The sequence below is a fragment of the Centropristis striata genome, chromosome 9, assembly GCF_030273125.1.
Source record: "Centropristis striata isolate RG_2023a ecotype Rhode Island chromosome 9, C.striata_1.0, whole genome shotgun sequence".
Classification (NCBI taxonomy): Eukaryota; Metazoa; Chordata; class Actinopteri; order Perciformes; family Serranidae; genus Centropristis; species Centropristis striata.
This window is the reverse complement of record NC_081525.1, coordinates 15,334,363-15,354,959: the sequence shown is the minus strand read 5'-3', so window position 1 is coordinate 15,354,959 and position 20,597 is coordinate 15,334,363. Positions and strand designations below refer to the sequence as shown.

Sequence of the window (20,597 nt, the reverse complement as noted above, 5' to 3'; positions counted from 1 at the left end):
TTTATAGGCGACCATGTATAACATATCACAGTGTTACAGTCACAGGGGACATTTAACTGATCATGCTTCATACTTTTACTTAACTTCTACTTAATTTTTAATGAAGTTAAGTAAAGGGTCTGAATACTTTCTCCACCACTGCAAGCTATGTTCTGCAACTACCATGCAAGCATTTTGGAAATTAAATCACATGCTTACATCAAACATGCGGTCTGGAATCACAATATATATATAATTGGATTAAGATAAGAGATAAGATAAAATATTAATTTATTGATCCCCATGGAGGAAATTCAGGTGTTGCAGAAGCACAAGTACAGAACAAAAACAGGTTAAGGCAATAAAAATAGAAAATAATGATAATGAAATAGAATAAAGATAAACATAAATAATTATTATGTGATTATGATGTTTAATGATTAATAAAAAGGTTAGTCAAATCAACTTTTAGTTTACTATAAATGGTGATCTGCTCAGGAGAGGATCTGTCACATCATGTTTTCTCTCTGTCTATCCAGTTGGTAGTCATTGCCTGGAGGAATAAAACATGCAATATTGATATTTGAAGTTGCAATATGGATATTTCAAGTTGATCCTGTTAAATATGCATCAAAACACCCTCTCTTCTGATTTATCTGCTTGGCTAGCTGCCTGCACTGTTATTTCTATTATGTCTATCAGCAGCACCTGCTGTCAAATCTAAGTACTTTTTTCCTCACTTGTCTTTTACAACCAACTTTTATTAAATTATTGCTACAACATTTGCTCTTGAAACATTGCAGCAGGGAGCTCTCCAAATGCATCATCAGTTCCAAAGTGTCTTTCGTTGTTGGCAGGATTCGAACCTGCGCGGGGAGACCCCAATGGATTTCGAGTCCATCGCCTTAACCACTCGGCCACAACAACCTGATACATGCATTTTTCAATTCTCTACCGTATAGAGCAAACATTAGGGACCGTATGAAAATTATTAGGAGGGGAGAGAGAGGGTCAGGAAAAGAGGCAGGGTATGTTTTTTCTCTTGTGGTTACTATGAAGTCTTTTTTTTTTCTCAAATTAAAATTTCATCATATGTAAGGCTTTCTTTGCAATATAATACACTCTTTGCCATATGCCAAGGACAACAAATCAGTCTTGTTTTTTTATGATATCACTTATATTAAGATTTAACGTAAGGTGAAAATGTTATACCAGTTTAACACAGTTTTATTATTGTGACATATTGTGGGTGCTGCAGTTTTTTCTATGTAAAGAGGAGGGCTAAAAGAAATCATTGGGGGAGAAAATAGACAAAAATAGAGCATTGAAGTCCCTCCCTTTCCCGGGGAATCACAGTTAGGAAGAAAAAATGTGTATGGTATTAGCAACAACCCCCCCTTGTTTGAATCGTACCATGAATTGCATTTATGATGTTTGTCAATTTATAGATAATTTTTCCAAGTCAAGAAAGTCGCAGTTCAAACAAGGCGACAACCTCCCAGTCTGAGCAGTGAAGCAACCTGAAAGTGCCTTCAGCCTGCATTCTTTCTAAATCCCAATAGGGGTAAAACGGTGGTTGCAAAAGAACTCCGGTCCTATCTATCTCAATACAAAATGAGAGGACTTCTCACTTGATTTATTACCTTAGAAAAAAATATTGTGGCAACATTTTGGTCTCAATCGCTAATTTCAAGTCTTCTTCAAGACAATGTAATGTTAACTGTGTAAATAATGGCCCCATTTAAAAGAAAATAGATGATAAAGAAGTTTATTATTTGGCCGTGGCTAGCTTTGATTGACAGGTTGCTAACAAGGTGAACTATCATTCAAAACAGAAGCGAGCAGAACAATGTGTATCCTTGGCATGGCAAAGTTTAGGAACCCCTGCCTTAACAAACAATATAATACCAATATGTAACAGCATGAAATGACAGCAAAAAAGGTCTCAGCATGTTTTTTTCTGTTTTTCAGTTGTTGTTCTGTCATCATGTTGGCTTGGATCTTGATTGTATCAGCCAGGATCTGCCCTCTGACATCTTCTTATTACATTTATAGAGATGCAGTGATGGAATTGTGGAGATGGAAAGGTAAAGATAATAACCCTATGGCAATCAGTCATTTTACATTATTAATATGATACATTGGACGTTCACTCTCACTCTGTCTAGCAGCAGCAAGAGGAAATCTTTAAATGTCCGTTATAGGTCATAATAATCTGATAGGCCCAAACAGCTGTGAAAGCTGAAAGGCCTCCTGCAGAGAGAACAAAAGGTCAAAGTGGAGTGTGAAGGAAACAGTAATTCCCAAACTTTTAGAAAATTATGATTATGACAGTCTGTGGTTGGTATTGTTTTCGCTTTGTGTGTCTGTGTGTGTCATCATGACAAAATGTGGTCCTGGATACACTGATGGGAGCACGAACTGCCACAGAAGCAGATTTTAGTGCTTTGCTTTCTGTCTGCTGGACAGATTTTGTCACCGCATTAGTGTCACCGTAGTGTCGCAATAGTGTTGCAAGATACAGTCAGGAAACTGACTTGTCAAAAAAAATGTAATAAAAAACACACTTTTATATGTTTTGTTGATTTGAATTCAAATTACACTGGTGATCAGCAGGGAAGGAGCTGGCCCCAAATGTTCTGCCAAAAGCCCTGAATCTTTTTTTTTTACCCTTTTACCCTAAAAACCTGGTTTGAAAAGTATGTTCTCTTAAAAAAAGAATTGCCAATAATACGCAGAGCTTACGAAACTGTAAAATCAGGCATTATTATCTGCTTTTCAATTGTGCACAGTTGTGATGCCGGTTTTTTTACAATCAGCGGTGGATACTTTGTGTACAGTTAGCATGCCAGTTTGTTTACAATACGCAGCGGACACTGTGCACAGTAAGTGACAGCAGCTGCAGTTGCTGTGCTGCTGAACAGCGATGACTGTCGAACCAAGTGGGAGGTGTATGTTGGACGTCATGCGTAATATTCCGCCTTGCCGGGATGGCCCTTTCATAGTGGACCCGCTTCCAACAGTCGGGATCAAGTGATCCCACCAATTTTCCGCCTCCAGAGGGAGTCACAGAGATGGGAAATTGGTGGGATCACTTGATCCCGGCATCCCGCTTCTGGCGCGTTCATAGTGCAGACGAGACGTTACAGAGCCGTAAATGTCCATAACAAGGCACTATGAAAGGGGCTAGTGTCAGAAAAAGTAACAAGATAGAAGCTTAAAATTGTGAGACTTCCAAAGGATATACAGAATTTTAGGTATTCTTATACCTCAGTTGGCTTGAAAAATTATCCATATAGCTGCGGTGAAAAGGCCAAATGTTTACAACATCTGGCTCTTCCCCCGGTGATCAGCTGATGGCAGTTTAATTGGTACTTTTGATACTTTAAGTAGGCTTCATTTCAATGATGACAGGTCTGGACTTTTACTTTGGCAAGGTTTTTGAATAAGTATGATTTTTACCTGGAATAAAGTACTTTCATCGTTGTATTGGTTACAGAGTGTAAGTGCTTCTTCCCAGTGGTGGAAAGTACTATTACCACGCTGTGAAATTACTCCACTATAATTAAAGTACTGGTTATGCAGAATGGACTTACTCATAATGTTTTATAATTCCAAATATATTATTGGATTATTATTTTTATTGATGTATTTATGTAAGCAGTGTTTGAGTTTTCTCAAGACATGCCTAATTTAAACTACTTAATATACTGTTTTGAGGTTTAATTAAAAAACAAATCTAATTACTTTAAATGTAGGCTATCATGATTTTCATGTTAAATCTTGACGTGAAAAGTAACTAAAGCTGTCAGTTAAATGTAGTGGAGTAAAAAGTACAATATTTGTCTCAAAATGTAGTGAAGTAGAGGGATAAAGTCACATAAAATGGAAATACTCAAGTAAAGTACAAGTACCTCAAAATTATACTATAAATATACAGTACTTGAGTAAATGTACTTAGTTAGTTTTTAGTTTAAAAAAAAGGTACTTTTATTTATCAGGTTGAAAAGGCAAAAAAACAAAACAATATATATTTAATAAGCATATAAGATAATTATACTATAGCTGTTGTTGTTGTTGTTGTTGTTGTTGTTGTTGTTGTAAGTATTAGCTCCAGTTTTGGCCTTTCCCACTCTCAGCCGTCTAGTAAAGAGTGTGCGGGCTGTCTCCAACAGTCCACGCCCCTGGGGCTGACAGTACATGCCTGCATGGTCCGGCCGAGGATCCGGGAAGGTTGGCGGACAGAAAAGAAGGGGGACCGCGCACATCATGATCCGAAACCTCAACGCATGAAAGCCGATCACTAACATCCTCAACTCCAGCTCTCATCTGAAGGAAGGTAAGTCACTAACACCGCTATGATGTAGATATAATAACTGATCCTGCGTATAGATAGCGTCTGTGGTCGGCGGAGCGTCTCCAACTAGTTTCCCGTTAGTTTACCTGCTAGGTATAATACAGCCACTGTGAATACGCATTTCTCTCTCTCGCTTCTAAATGTATCCTCTGTTTTCTACCGGGGAACTCAGCTCCCCCGTTGACCGGAGGACTTATTGATGGTTTGTGCTGATCTCAGGATGAATCACAGCTCTTCTGACTGTATTCGCACTTTTTTTTTTACAAGAGCTTCCGTTTCTCTATAAAGTCTAACAAAAGTGCGCCTCATTAATAACAGCCGATATATATTTTTTCTGCAATGCGGGTAGTTTTTTTCCACTCCCTTAACGAGACAGGACTTTTTGTGTGCCTGGGGCTGGGTGTGTTCCAAACATGTCTGTTTTTGGATATCTGGGATTCAGACAAATTTCCTGTCAGGAAGGGACAAGGATATGGCCTGGTCAGCTCAACTCAATGGCTGACTCATCCAGTGGAGAGACAGTATTTTTCCTAAGAAGCTATTACAAACTACAGGCGTCACACACTGACATACATAACGCCTTTCTCAGGGCTGTTTCTTTTATTTTTTATTTTCCATGAATCCACCCTGTTATTAAAGAAACATCAAAGAGTCACACAGTCAAATGACTAACCACTTTCCCCACTTACCATTTTTTGGTATATAGCCAGGTAAAAAGATTTTATTCTAGTAGCCCAAGTTTTGGGAATTCACTACCTGGAATTTATTTTACATATTTGGTTCAGTTCAACTGTCAGTAGGAGTAGTAGTGATGATGTCACCAGCCCACCTTACAAACCGGACATGTGGAGTGTGAAAGACGCTTGCCTTCTAGGCACAGAGGATCTAATCAGAGACGCTGTACAGTTGCATTATGGAAAATTTAGTGTTTTTGGAGCTACATACAAGTAAAAAATATTGTATTAACTGCTGCTGCAAATTTGACCACTTTTGATTGTTCGTGTTTTATGAGTTCTCCATCTCTATGGTGGTACAATGTTACATTTCTGTATGCACCCCTTTAAATAAAATGTAGGAATGTGTTTTTGGTGCTCATAGCACTGAAAAAGTTTTTCATAATCACAAGTATCAACACTGGTGGACTTAGGTGAGGGACTAAGGGGGAACTGCCCCCCTTGGTGCCCCCGTTTTCCAAAAAAAAACAGCCAGCAAGATCTCCATCCTAATTGACAGAATAGGCTGTTTGTCAATACCACCCATAACGACACATATGATTGTTGTCAAAATAGACGTATGGTTCACGGTTGTAAAAGGGCTGCAGTTTCAGTGAATTTAGGCTATAAAACCACTGACCTAGGTTTAGGGCAAAAAAACTTTCTGGTAAGGTGTTATAAAAGACTGTTTAAATAGTAAATAAATGTACATAAATGCTGGAAGTGAAGTAGTTAGTGTCACATGAGCCACAGAAGTTACGTTAAAAAATAGATTCACAAACCGTAAGCCACAGGAAGTCACATAAAAACTAAAGTTACTTAAAAAGTTATTTACTTTTGTTTTCACAGAAACATTTCCAGTTGAAAATGTCATATTTTGCTGTATGTACACAGGCCTTATATTGACGTTTTTGAGGGTAGACCAATCTGAAAAAAATGCATCAAAAGTGGAAGCCCCCCTAGTAGATAGGACATGATAAATTTCCCTTCCAGTAGATGATCCCACGTCTAAGGATCTGAAGGTAAAAACGCTGTCCAAAAAACTTCTATATTGCGGCTATACAGATTGTCTCCTGTTTTTTGTGAATTTTAATTTGCTGCGCCCTACCCCTGCCCCTCAGACAGCCTAAGCCTGCCACTGTAACTCTGGAATAATCTCACAAAACATGGTTGAGGGAGTTGGGTGACGAGCCCTGCTCTGAGAAGTCCTAATTCAAAATATAGAAAATGTCAAAAGTAAAAGTACAAATTATACTAAAAAGCTTTGCTCAGGGTGTTGGAACACTGTACATTAATGTTGTTCGATTGTCGGAAATAACGCATTAAAACATAAAAAGCATGTTAATGTTGTAGTTGCTTCGGCCTACTTCATATAGTGCTGGGTTTCTTATAAGAGGTTCCTAGTCCCTACGGTGCAGACTGGTACTGAGTCTCAGAAAGTTTGCTCAAGGGCTACAAGGAAATCTATGATTCTGCAAAAATAAAAAAGAATATTGCATACGTTTGTAGGCAATTATTATTATAGGCTAGAAGAACCTTGCAGTCTGTGCTGAAATGTACCCATTTCAGTCTGACACGCCTCTAACAAAAATATACTGGTTTGAACAATAGTAGGTCATCAGCATGCAAGATGTGTGTGTGGAGAGGTCACGAAATAGCTAAAAAAAGAAGATGAATCAGTTCAGAAAAGACTGAGACCCATTATAACCATCTAACTAAGTAACTGTGATGTTGCGGACTCAAAGCTTGAACAAAATAGAAATATTCACATATAGGGCCTCCAAATTGAACTTTAGTAACTTGAGTAAATTCTTATTAATTATTTAGTTGCTTTGTTCAAAAAGTAGTTCAAATTAACTTTTCACAATGAGCTCTGCATAAGTCCAGACTCAATTGTTGTTCCTGGATACAGATGTTGCTGTATTGAAATAACTTTTCAATGCTAGAAACAAATTTCCACTGAGATGGATATCTCAAACTATCTGCACGACCACATACAATTAGAGTTAAGGCAGAGAAATGGTTCTTGTAATTTATCTTAACTGACCTTTTAAGTCAGCTGTCTGTAGACAGTTCAGTGTAAACATCCCCTCACTGGCTACTCTCCTGCCTGCTGTCATGATGCTGAGACGGAAGAATCAATAAAGACATTTGTGTGAAAAACTTAATTGAACTATCAAAAATATGATCTCCTGAAAGCCAGTAGGCTTTTAGAAACCTATTCAGTGTTACCCTACAGCTAAAGTCATTAATAATGAACTAAAGCTGGAGTGTAGCTGTATTCAGCTATTGACAGCACACGTCTCTTTGGCACTGTGGAGCTGCAAATAATAAAACACTGTACATTATGGTCTGGCACCTTGGAGCTTATTCATAATACCTGCTTCAACTTTAATACACGTATTGTACATGTTTGTATTCAATTTTTAATTTTTTTTTAGCATTTATTGTTTCCAAATGCATTGTGATTAGTGAACAACTCGATTATCTATAATGTTAACGATCAATTACTCAATGAATCGCTATGTTTTTATACATACTCCAGTATGTATAAAAACATACATGGGCCTGTTTTGATAACATATGCTTTTATTTTGAAAGGACAAAAAGAGACTTCCTGTCGATCGTAAAACTAACTCAAGTGAGATTAAACTGTAAAGATAACGTCAAGGAGTTCAATGTTTTATGTTTTAGCCCCAGAAGAGGCATGATGATAGCCTGGGTATACCCATACTGCCTTGCGCGCTCAAATTTAATTTCGAACCTCCAGGCGATCTGGAAACCACGGCAGTTTCTTAGCCCTGTTTTAGGGATCCAATCACAGAGCGGGGAGGGATGGCAAGACGATGACGCGTACTACTTGGCACTTGGAAGCTTGTAGTTTTCTTACGGATCCAACATGGCTGCTGCAGACGCGAAACTCTCTTTAGCTGTAGATGGTGTTTTAAATAGTTTAGAGCGAAAGTTGAAAGGCGAAAGGTCTCTTGGCGGCTCCGCTGTCCCCTGGCTCGTAGCGAGATCACCAGTAGGTCTCGCCGGTGATTAGCACCGCTAGCGGCGCTACGAGCCAGGGGACAGCGGAGCCCCCAGAGACCATGCCATTCAAACCATGCTAGCAAGGTTTGATACAGTAAGCTAGTTTTGCTCTAATTAATACTCTTGTATTTGTGTGTTTTATAATTGTTATTGCAACTTGCAGTTTGCAAACTGTAGCCTTATCCAACTTAATTCTCAGTTCTTTGGCTTATTGACGTACGGTCACAGAACTGAACGCTCAGCCGTGTTTCAGTTCAGTGAGTACTGATACCAGTCATAGATAAAATTAAAAAATACACAGATCGATTAAAAATTCCATTTGATCGACTAAATTCTCAATGACCATTTATCATCGATTAATTATTCCCATCCCTTATTGTGATAGAATTATGCAAAAAAAATATTAACAAATAAATGTGATTTTTTTATTAGAAAAAAAAGATAAGCTTATACAGAATTTTCATCGACTAGGCCGTTTCAGTTTAAATGGAACTGCAGCCAACCGCTAGACAGCTAGACTGACACTGGAAATAGGACACTTGCAGCTATAGTAAGCACTTTACAGAAGGTGACCACAGTGTGAGCAGAGAGCTGCATCAGGGACACACATCCCTTTTTTATGCCTAAGCCGTTAACAAACACAGGTTTTTATTAGTCTGTTAAGCGATTAATAGCTTTGTGTGAACAATGAAAGAGCTGGTGTAATTCAATTTTGTTTGTAGTCGTGTTCATTGTGGAGCCACTTTACAAACATGTGGGCTGACTGGGCTATGAAGGTAATGTGCAAACACAAGCTCTACTAAATGAGTCATTTATTTAGTCTTTTGTGGGCACTGACCCTTAATAATTACATTTGTAATGTGCGTTTGTATAATGTTGGAGAGCCACTAGAGATGGAGTCATCAGATTGAGGAAACATTCTGTGTTCTGTATATATTTTGTACCCTACTTCTCACTTGATTTATTGCCTCAATAAACATTCTCATTATGAGTTTATGGTCTCAATCGTTAGTTTCAAGTCTTGTCCAGCACAAGTGATAAGTAGGTTCATATTCTCTTAGACCTCAGACTTCCTTCCATTTGGTACTTTTCCCTCTAGTGAGCCGCTATGGGTGTGGCTTGGGAGAGAGGATCTGTCCAACTTCACCGGTTAACGGCTCAGGTAGTGGCTCAGAAAGTTCCTGCCTCAAATAGGTACTTTTCTGAGCCGCTACTTACTAGCCAGCGCTGATTGGATATGGTTGAGGCGGCGATCCCGCGCACGCGTGCGTGATTCATTTGCAGACTGCTGCAAACTGGACGCTGAGGGGTTAACATCTCCTGCTCTGCTGGGAGAGCCTGTTGCGGGAGGACTGGGCCGCTTGTGATTGCTTTGGGATGGCGCATGCTGCTTGTTAAGAAGAGTAGGAAGTCTCCAAAAGTCTCCAATAACACCAGAAAAAGCAGCTAGATTTGTCACTAGTCACTTTTTTGAGAAAGAGTCACTAGAGGGGTCTGAATAGTCGCTAAATGTAGCGACAGAAGCTAAGTTGGCAACACTGCTTGCCGCGTCGGTCTGTTGTCACATTCGAACTCCGTTGGTTAGCCGCTACAAAAGTACCTGTATGGGAACAGAGGGCGAGGGGAACTAACTAGTGGGCGTAGCCAAAACACTCAGTCGCTTTCCAAAAAGTACTCAAAGTGCTCAGTGGAAACACACCTATTGTAACCAGTGGAGTCACCCCCTGCTGGTCATTAGAAAGAATGCAGGTTAAAGGCACTTCTGCATTGGACCCGGAGCCTAGCTCTTGGCCTAAGACTCACTCACATGCTAACAACTCTGTGAGGTTGTGCTTAATGACATTGCTAAAATGCTGATGAAGAAGGTATCCACCTAGTCTCTGCTGTAAAAGTCATTGTGAGTGTAACTTCCAGTGAGTTTGTGGAAGTAGCAGCAAACTAGTTTGTTCCAGTGACAAACCATGGCAGCAATCTGCGAACTGCGAAAGTAATTCACCTTCAATTGATCAAATACTGCTTTGTTTTATAAGCAGATATACTGAGGGATAGTTGAAATGGGGTTGTATGAGGAATCTATTATTCATAGTCAGTGTATTAACTACTGGAGAAGCAGGCAGGATTAACGTCACCGACATGGAAGCTCAGCAATGTACTGCTGGACGGTGGCAAATGCCAAACACATTTTAGACACCCAAGAAAGGATCACCTAATAAAATCAATAACGGATTAAGTGTACTGTGCAATAAGAATAATTTCTTCTCTTTAACTTGCAGTGTGCCAGCCCTTTTTATGACAGGAAACTGAAGTCATTATATGCATCCATACTTGCTCTAAACCCTCCAGACTACTTGTCAAAAACAGTAATATTAGCTCACATGACACTGGAGTTGCTGTTTTACTGCTACAGTAACGCCTTACCAGGAAGGTTTTTTGCCCTAAACCTAGGTCATTGGCTTTACAACATAAATCCACAGAAACTATAGCCTTTTTACAACTGCGGACCGTCGTACCGCGAGCCGTGATATGTGCCTTCATGCTGTAATTTGTGGTACTGACACATTACCTCTTCTGCCGTTTATGTTGGAGAACTTGTTGACCATTTCGCTTTTGTGCTCCCACAACATAGTTGAATAAACTACAAAAGCTGGTGAGATTAACTGAAGGACTCAATCATTAGAGCCCATTAGACCGGTGTCAGGCCGGGCTCAAGGCAGGACTCAGACGCAGAGCAGGTGTACTTAAAGTCTCTTTATTAAAGAAGCAACAAGAGAAATCCTCAACAGAGTGAAAAACCAACGAGTTACAAAACTCCTGAAGCTGAGATATCTAATAAAATAAAAGTTGTTCCAAAAGGAGGAAAGGCACTGGAACCCTATCAACATTAATCAATAAACTAACAAATCCTAATCTATGAAAACAGGGAAATCTATCTAACCTGACAAGGGGAAATCTAACAAAGGAATATCTAACAACAAAAGGCGCTCCAAAAGGGAGGAACCAAACCTGATGGGGAAAAATAAAGAATCTACAAAACGCTCCGAAAAACCTGGAGAAGGGACTAAAGGGAAGAAAAATAACAGAACACGAAATCAATCCAACTGGAGGAAAACAAAACGGCTATCAAGAAAAACTAAGAAATTAAACACTAGCGCTACACTATAAAGTTACAAAGAAAAATCACTCTAGCGAGGACAACTCAATAAGGCGAGGCAAGGCTGTAGCTGTGGCATATACAACAGCACGGGCTGGTATGGTGACGGGGTCAAACATACTGGCAAAAGACAAGAGAAAATGCAGACTATTTGAACACATGGAGGAAAGGGAGCACCAGATGAACACAATCGGTGATTAGGGAGACAATCAGACAAATGACACACGGGGAATGGCAAGTGACCTGAAACGAGAGGAGAGTGACTATTTCAAAATAAAACAGGAAATAATGAGACGAGATCACAAAATAAGACAACCTCACCGCGGTGTGACAACTGAAAGTTAGACAACTATTTAATTCTGCATTAAAAATAAGGTGGATATGTTTTATCATGTTCACCATCTTAGTTTAGTTTGTTTGCTAATTAGCACTAAACACAAAGTACATCTGAAGGTGATTGAAATGTGACCAGTTTTTGCAGATGTTTGGTCATAAACCAAAAGTAATGGACAAATTGAAAATTTCTCCTGATGGTGGCACTAGATGAAAAATTGAGGATTAATACTATTGCAATTCATCTTGAGGGGGACATTAATGGAGGTTAAAAGTTCATACTGTTGTGATAAACCTTGAATATCCTTTATACTGTAAAATACATTACACCATTGTTTCACCTTTCTATGGCCAGACCATTTTTCCCATTGTATGCACTGAAAGTCAAGTGAGTAATAATGATTTTCCACTCTTTTGTTCCCAGGCATCATGATTCCTGTGATGGAATTCCGGCAGTTCTCTGAACAGCAGCCAGCGTTCAGAGTCCTGAAGCCGTGGTGGGATGTGTTCACGGATTACCTGTCTGTCGTCATGCTCATGATTGGAGTCTTTGGATGTACTCTTCAGGTCAGTAACAATGCCCCACCTTGATAGCTCTACTTAACCCTGCAGTTATGTTGCGGGTCAAACTGACCCATTTCAAGTTTAAAGTATTTTTTCGGGGAAAAAAAAGAAAATTGTTCTTTTCACATTTTTGCATGTTTATATTACATAGATACTGTTCCGGTCAATCTGACTTGAACAGAAGAGGTGTTCATTTATCAACATCTCTCCTAAAAATAAAAAAATAAAAAATGTTAAATCAAATTTTCAAAAACTCAATGTCATGTAAAACTATTGTATTTTATATGTAGGTCTTTCTGATGTACATAAAAACATTTTTTTTAATGTGCATTTAAAAAAAAAAAAGTGAATTATCCTCATTGAACCATGATCTGTGAGAGGTAAAGAACACCAGTGCACTAAATATTGATTGAAATGGTTAGTAATGGAGTTAATCATGAAATATAAACAATGTTTATTGGGATTTTTTGGTTTCTGACACTTTTGGATAATTAAACATGCTAATTGACCCACGAACATTATTGCTTCTCCTTAAAAACGAACATAACAGGAGGGTTAAGAGAACAGGCTTTAACTTCATGTATTGCATAAGGTTTTCTAATGGCTAGTGCTGCTTGTGTTTCCATTTTAGACTGTAACCTTCTCTTTGAAAGTGCTAATGTAACTGAGTTTAAGCTACAGCATGCATATGAGATAAAAGGAGTTGTCCTACTGTTTTTAGTAGAGTAATTTAATTGACTAGAGCAAACCCATAGGCTCTCTGACAGACGTTACTGCTCTGCCTGCTGCATTGGCACCAGCTCAAAAGCACAAATTCCCTGCTTTTACAACCTGGACTGTGTGCACCAAAGGAAGCATTCAGCCCAACATGAGTTTACCAGTGGAAACATTTACCCACCCAGCCCCTTTTAGTAAACATAAGATTCCAAACTGCTGTGGCCTCTTGTGCTGAACTTCTCTCCGTGGGGAATAATACTGGTTTTGGCTCATGCAATACTCCGTAGTGTAAATTCTGCAAAGCATACCAAAACATTTTTAGAAAACTGTTAACATGATATTTATCAGAGTGGGAAAAGCTATTGTTTCCCGCTCCCACTATAACAGTGTTTGGACATGATCTTATATTTAGTAAATTGAGTAGATAATTATTTATTTAGTCGAGTTTACGTTATAAGTCAGAACATTATCAACATGCCATTTTGTGTAATTACCTCATTGCCTTAGAGGGAGAAATACACAGAGAGACTGAGCTGGCAGAACTCTGCAGATCAGCTCTGCAGAGTCCCCAGCAGACCTGACTTTGCATTTCAGTCTGTGATGTGCTGCAGCACAACTGCACTGCCCTTACTGTAGTAGTAGTGTCCTTTTGTAGTCACCCCACCAATGTAGTTTCCTTGCATTACTTAATCTAATAGTTTAACATCATGTGACACTGTAATATGCTGAGTTTAATATCAGACAGACAAACAAAGTACACAAAATGTCTCCTCTTCAAGCCTGCAGACACTGAATTTAAGTGCCCATTTCCTGTTATGAGCATTGCAAAGTGAAGCAGCTGTTTTTCATTAATTACAGTAAACACTGCAGGCAGTGGTTGTTTACTGAAACCAACTTTTTTGCCAATAGTCAGTGTGCTTACATGCACTCAGTAAACCAGGTTACTTAAAGAAACCAGGATGTCCGGGAAATCTGAAAAACGTTTATCTGCACTGTAATAGAGAACAAACCAAGCAACATATGGTACACCTATGGGATTTTTGCACTGGATTTTGGATCAATGCAGAAAATAAGCTCTGTGGTAAACACACATTTCTGATGCTTACACGTTTTTACTAACGTGTTTTATGGCGTACAACAAATCATGAACATTTCTTCAGCTTGTGTTAACCACAGATATTATTTCAGGCATCTAACCAAAGACCATTCAAAACCTTCATTGAGTTAGAGAGGAGAGACCCCAGGGGGCTAAAATGCCAACTTACTTGTGGGTTTAAGGGCTCATTCCTGTGTCCTAAAGCCTGATCTGTGAATCCTACATGTAGCAAGTTCAAGTCAGTTTATGATCCATTATCACTGTTACCTTGTTGGCAATGAGTTTGATGAATTATTGCAGATAGGAAGGAACTTCTGTTGAACCTGTGTGTTTCTGGCCTGTGATGCCAAGCGAGGGAGGGCTGAGGGGTGGGATGGACTTTAGTTAAGGCATGATACAAACATTTCTATGATCATGAAGTCAATTGTTACTGTATTCCACTTAATAGTGAAGTGTATGAACTACAGCAGACTGGACTCTACTAACACTTAAAACGTGAAATAATGGCGGGTTGAATGTACAGCAGGTCCGTGCTATATGTCAAGTGGATAAAATGTCTGTATCCTGTGCTGCATCTTTATAGACTATGATAATGGCTGGTCAAAATACTACTAGTGGAAACCCATGGGTGTTTAGGCAACTTCTGTGGAGAGGGTTGTGATGTTTTTTTTGCAACTTTAGTAATATCTGCTGCCTTATGTTTGACACACCCCCTCCTCTCACTCACCGGTGCAGATCTGTTCAACTGTGAGCCTTCAGTAATGTTGATACTAGAGGTGGGGGAAAAATATCGATACAGCATAGTATCACGATATTTTGTGTGGCAATCTTATATCGATTCACGGCCACCAAGTCTGGATATTCAGCGTTCCGACATCTGTATTTTCGCTTTTTTTTTTCAGAGGCTGTAGTGGGCTCACTTTTATGAATATACTGGAGATACTAGTATCATATCAAAGTAGAAGATCTCAGGAATCTATAGGTGTCAGGATGTCATATTGAGAAGTTGTCAAAATAACGCTGCAAAGTTAGCGTTTTTTTTATGTTTCATTCAAAATAATTCAGAGCACTGAAGCTTAAACTTGAGGGAAGTTTGAGAAAATGCTACAATTGTTGTTGTCCATGCATGTTTGACATCAGTTAAGTTCAGTTTGACTGAATACCTTGTTGGTCAGTCTGTTGGTTTGACTCTCATTGTTGAGGAATAAAAGGCTGAAGTGAGGTGAATAGACTGAGAATTTTCTCTTATTTAACAAAACAATTTAATTTTGTGGACACAAAATGCAATTAAACAGTTAAATCGCAATATATTGTATCCCGATACTCACCATATTGCAAAATGCTTAAAATCGCAATAATATCATATCGTGACTCAAGTATCTTCCACCACCTCTAGTTGATAGGCTATTACTTGTGCCTTGTAAAGGCCCAAACACATCAGACTGACATCAAAGAACTAGCCATGATGAAGGCCATAAAGTTGCACTTGAACTCCACAAGACTACAGCCAGTGAGAGCACAGCGTCTCCTTACAGCACAAATGTGTCCAAATGTAATAGTCAAATGCTTATAAAGGCTACTTTGCACAAGTTTCAGTTAAATCTGACTTTGGATGTAATCATTGTAAATGTGATTTGTGTTGTGATCTCTACTCCCATCACATTGCACTGCTGTCACGGTGACACTGTCCCTGTTTTGAGACTTTGTCATGCTCATGTGTAGAACTAGAAATGCCTAAGAAATTGTCCTTCCCCAGGGAGAATCCAGGTGGGAAAATCAGGCATCCCTAAGCTGCATTCAGACGAAGAACAGCCCTGTTATAGTAATGCTTAGGGCTTAGTGTGATGTGGGGATTTGTAAGAGGATGCCTTTAAAGTTTGTCTAATCTCTCCTCTGCATTTCATTTTAGGTAATGCAAGATAAAATCATATGCCTTCCTCAGAGAGTTTCGTCACCTCCGGAGAACACAAGTGAAGTGGAAGTGAAGTCACTGTTGCAACCGCAATCCAATATTTCAGCTGTACCAAGGGAAATGACAGGCCTGAAAACCGATCTGGATCTTCAACAGTACAGCTTCATCAATCAGATGTGTTATGAGAAGGCTCTGCATTGGTATGCCAAGTACTTTCCTTATTTGGTTCTTATACACACTCTCATTTTCATGGTGTGCAGCAACTTCTGGTTCAAATTCCCTGGCTCGAGCTCTAAAATAGAACATTTTATCTCAATGCTTGGCAAGTGTTTCGACTCTCCCTGGACCACACGAGCTCTGTCCGAGGTGTCCGGAGAAAATCCTGAAGAAAAGGACCATAAAAAGAGTGCCACTTCTAGATCCAACATCGCCGTGTCTCCCGGTGAAGGAAGTTTGGAGAAGACACAGTCTCTTCGGTCGATCCCGGAAAAGATTGTAGTTGACAAGCCGTCGGCAAGTGTCTTGGATAAAAAAGAGGGTGAACAAGCTAAGGCTCTTTTTGAAAAGGTGAAGAAGTTTCGTTTGCACGTCGAGGAAGGAGACATCCTCTATCTTATGTACGTTCGACAGACAGTGTTCAAAGTCTTTAAATTCCTCCTGATCATTGCTTATAATAGTTCTCTAGTGAATAAAGTGCGGAATAGAGTGCGTTGCGAAGTCGAGATCCAGGACATGACAGGCTACAATGACTTTGAATGTAACCACACTATGGCTCATCTGTTTTCTAAGCTTTCTTACTGTTACTTGTGCTTAGTGGCTGTCTATGGATTAACAAGCCTTTACACCTCTTACTGGCTGTTCTACCGATCACTGAAAGAATACTCCTTTGAGTATGTGCGACAGGAAACAGGCATCAATGACATCCCAGATGTCAAGAATGACTTTGCTTTCATGCTACACATGATTGATCAATATGACCCACTGTATTCGAAGCGATTTGCAGTTTTTCTGTCCGAAGTCAGTGAGAACAAACTGAAACAGCTCAACCTCAACCATGAGTGGACCGCGGAGAAATTGCGTCAGAGACTGCAAACTAACGGCAAAGACAGACTTGAACTCCAGCTGTTCATGCTCCCTGGGTTACCCGACACTGTCTTTGAGCTGACAGAGCTGCAGTCCCTCAAGCTAGAAATCATCAACAATGTCACCATCCCTGCCTCGATCTCTCAGCTGGAAGACCTTCAAGAGTTGTCTCTTTACCAATGCTCTCTAAAGTCGCACACAACAGCTACCTCCTTCCTCAAAGAGAACCTAAAAGTGCTTCGTGTGAAATTCGATGATAACAGGGAGCTTCCGAACTGGATGTATGGCCTGCGCAACTTAGAGGAGCTCTATCTCACTGGATCTCTGAGCCCCGATGCCTCCAAGAATATAGTTCTTGAGTCGCTGCGGGAGATGAAGTGTTTGAAAACTCTTTCACTAAAGAGTAATTTCACCAAGATACCCCAGTCAATAGTGGATGTCTCGAGCCATCTGCAGCGGCTGTACCTACACAATGATGGCACCAAGCTAGTAATGCTCAACAACCTGAAAAAGATGACCAATCTGGTTGAGCTGGATCTTGTGCGTTGTGATCTGGAACGCATCCCACATGCAATTTTCAGCCTAACGAATCTGCAAGAGCTTGACCTGAAAGAGAATAACCTTCGCTCAATAGAGGAGATCATCAGCTTTCAACATCTTCGGAAACTCACCTGCCTCAAACTTTGGTACAATGGTATCATGTATATCCCGGAGCACATCAAGAAGCTTGGCAGCCTAGAGCGCCTCTACTTCAGCCACAACAAGATCGAGATATTGCCCTCTCACCTGTTCTTGTGCAACAAACTGCGCTACCTGGACCTGTCCAACAATGACATCCGGTTCATCCCTCCAGAAATTGGGGTTCTTCAGAGTCTACAGTATTTCTCTGTCACCTGTAACAAAATCGAAAACCTACCAGATGAGCTCTTCTTTTGCAAAAAGCTCAAAACACTAAAGCTTGGCAAAAACTCACTCTCCATTCTCTCGCCAAAAATTTCCTACCTAGCTCTACTGACATACTTGGACCTCAAATGCAACCACTTTGAGTTCCTGCCACAAGAGCTGGGTTGCTGTCGTGCTTTGAAGCGCAGTGGCCTTATAGTGGAAGACGCACTGTTTGAAACTCTGCCTTCTGATGTCAGGGATCAAATGAAGGCTGAGTGAGATGCCTTACTGTCGCCACAGTGCCTGCTGTGTGTTCTGTCTACCAATTCAGAACTTTTGTTTTTTATGAACTCATTACCATGCTTAAGTATTCCACTACTGTTAAAAGTTGTTTTTTTCCTTTGATGGAGAAAAAATTACTTATTCATACATTGTCACAATATGTGTGGCTTCAACAGGGCTGCTGTTAAGTTGTTATTCACTTTTGACTAGGCTTGGGCGGTATCACACTGTATCACATTACGTTATACGTATAGAAATCATGTTTTTTTTAGGGTTTTTAATACCATCAAAAGTATAAGCCCCGTTTACATTACACGCATTAGTCTGACAAGTCACCCCACCCACTTATTTCACCCTCGCAGACAGCGTGTCTCCTCTTACAACAATCCCTTGCTGCTTTTTGCTGATTATGTAAACACCATGCGAGTCCTACTGATGTCAAGCCCACGGAGAAAAAAAATGACTGCGAAAATCATCCAATCAGCATGAAGGCAATTTCTGGACTAAAATTCCCCAAATAAATCGCCCATAGGGCCTCTTCCCCTAGCCACACCCAATCAGACGAATTACCCGGGTAATGCGTGAAATGGAAACGGGGTTATTGATGCTGCTCTTTCTATTAAACTGACAGGTAGATGGTGTATAGTGGCGATGTACTTCAGGTGGTTGGGATAAAGTTACAGGACTAGTAGAAAAGTAAAATGCCTCAGTTTGGGGGTATTTTTGGGTTTAGTCCCAAAGATAAAGCTGAGCCAGCCAACAAGGACCATGCTGTTTCTGGGTTTTTTTGTCAATTTATTTTTTCAAATTTAAAAGAGAAAGACAGATAGCCGTTGAAAGTCAGCGGGCAGCCAGCACGGCACACCAAGTCAAGGCACCATATTTTCACATCTCAGTCTGTGAATTAAGGATTTATTTCAACGAGACCAGAGTTGGGGATTGTTGGAACATTAGAAAGACTAACCAAGACGGTATTCATGGGTTTTATTTTGTTTCTGTCAACTTTGAATGTAGTGTAATTTAGATGACTTATGCTAATATGTTAAGCTAGCCTTAGTTTGGTGAAAGAAAGGAACTTGAATTTAGAAGGTCTCAATTTGTGTTTTCCTGTTTAATATGGAGAATAGATGTCTTTCTTGACAAGAGCTTGTGGAATCACTGCATAAACGTATACAGTATAACCAGTACTGATGAAATTTGGTATTCTGTATGAAAAAAATTGATATGACTGTATGAAAAAAAAAGATGCCGCTCAAGCCTACTTTTGAAATATTATCCAGCCACAATTCCTTCTTAAAGGAACAATTAATGCTGAGACTTAGATGAGAAAACTGACAGTAGGCAATTGGCTTACCTATGCACAAAGACCATAAGTGAGATAGAACAACGAGCCTGGCTCTGTCCTAATTAACCAATGCACACATTATAGCTTTTGTTTGATCTGCACAGAAATAGCCATATTTTGGCTGTTCCTGGAGTCTCTTAGTGAGCTTTAGGGGTGCTGGTAAGCAGATTTTTTTTCAAATAACTGCACAGAACCAGGCTAGCTACTTCCTCTTGCTTATAGTGTTTATGCTAAGCTACCCATCTCTTAACTGTAGCTTCATATTTAGCATACAGTCATGAGTGACATTGATTTTTTCGTCTAACTCTCAGCAAGAAAGCAAAAATGCAATCTATACAATATATTTTATTGCACATTTCTTGTCACTGCTACATGAAATAATTTGATTCTTGAATGTAAATCTAAACTGAGGACCTCAATTAAGTTTTGGCCAGTAGCCTTATGTATGCTATATGCTACGTAGACTGTTAGCTCACGTGGATCGCAGCAGGGGAAATGCAAAAAACAAAGGATATATCTTACATAAGTACATGTAATACCTTAGCTAAACAATTCTGTATCATAGAAAGATATCAATTTGAAGTGCATTAAAACTAAAGGACTTTGTCATACTATTGTTGTTCTTCAGCTCTTGAAATGTGCACAAGATGTATGCAGCCTATTACAAAAATGTATTTTTATAAACAGTATGTTTTATGTTGTTGGCCAATAAAAATGATTTATTTGTAAATTACATTTCTTAGGTTGGCATTTCTTAATGTTCTGACAGAACAAATATCCAGTCTTTTTTTTTTTTTTTTTAACTATCAGATCTTGACAAATAATACCATATGTTTGATCAGATTAGTGAAGCAGTATGGTGAAAACAATAGTCCTGAACTGACTACATTTTTAGAGAAAAAAAATCCATTATCTCACTTCATATGTGAAAGGGGTCACTGCAAATTGCATGTTCCCAATTGTGTTGTGGGATTAGATATTATTTGCTGGCTGGTGAGGATTAATAAGGCAAAGAAGATTAGTCTATTATTATGCACACTTGAGGCACTGATGAAAAAATAAAGTTGTCCAGAAGCGTATAGAACAAAAATTTGGAAAGGTATTGGGGGCAAAACACATAAGATAATTCCTTGAAAATGTAAGA

At 39.4% G+C, this 20,597-nt stretch overlaps 1 protein-coding gene and 1 non-coding gene across 2 annotated transcripts; one reads left to right on the top strand and one right to left on the bottom strand.

Annotated features, from left to right (window-relative positions):
- Positions 1-824: 824 nt before the first annotated feature.
- Positions 825-906, bottom strand: trnas-cga (transfer RNA serine (anticodon CGA)). Its single transcript has one exon. It is a non-coding gene; the product is annotated as a tRNA-Ser (tRNA).
- A 3,303-nt stretch (positions 907-4,209) lies between these two features.
- Positions 4,210-20,186, top strand: lrrc8c (leucine rich repeat containing 8 VRAC subunit C). Its single transcript, XM_059341973.1, has 3 exons — positions 4,210-4,318; positions 11,994-12,136; positions 15,856-20,186. The coding sequence occupies exons 2-3, from the start codon at positions 11,999-12,001 to the stop codon at positions 18,103-18,105; spliced, it is 2,388 nt and encodes a 795-aa protein (XP_059197956.1). The 5' UTR covers positions 4,210-4,318; positions 11,994-11,998; the 3' UTR covers positions 18,106-20,186.
- The last annotated feature ends 411 nt before the right edge of the window (positions 20,187-20,597 follow it).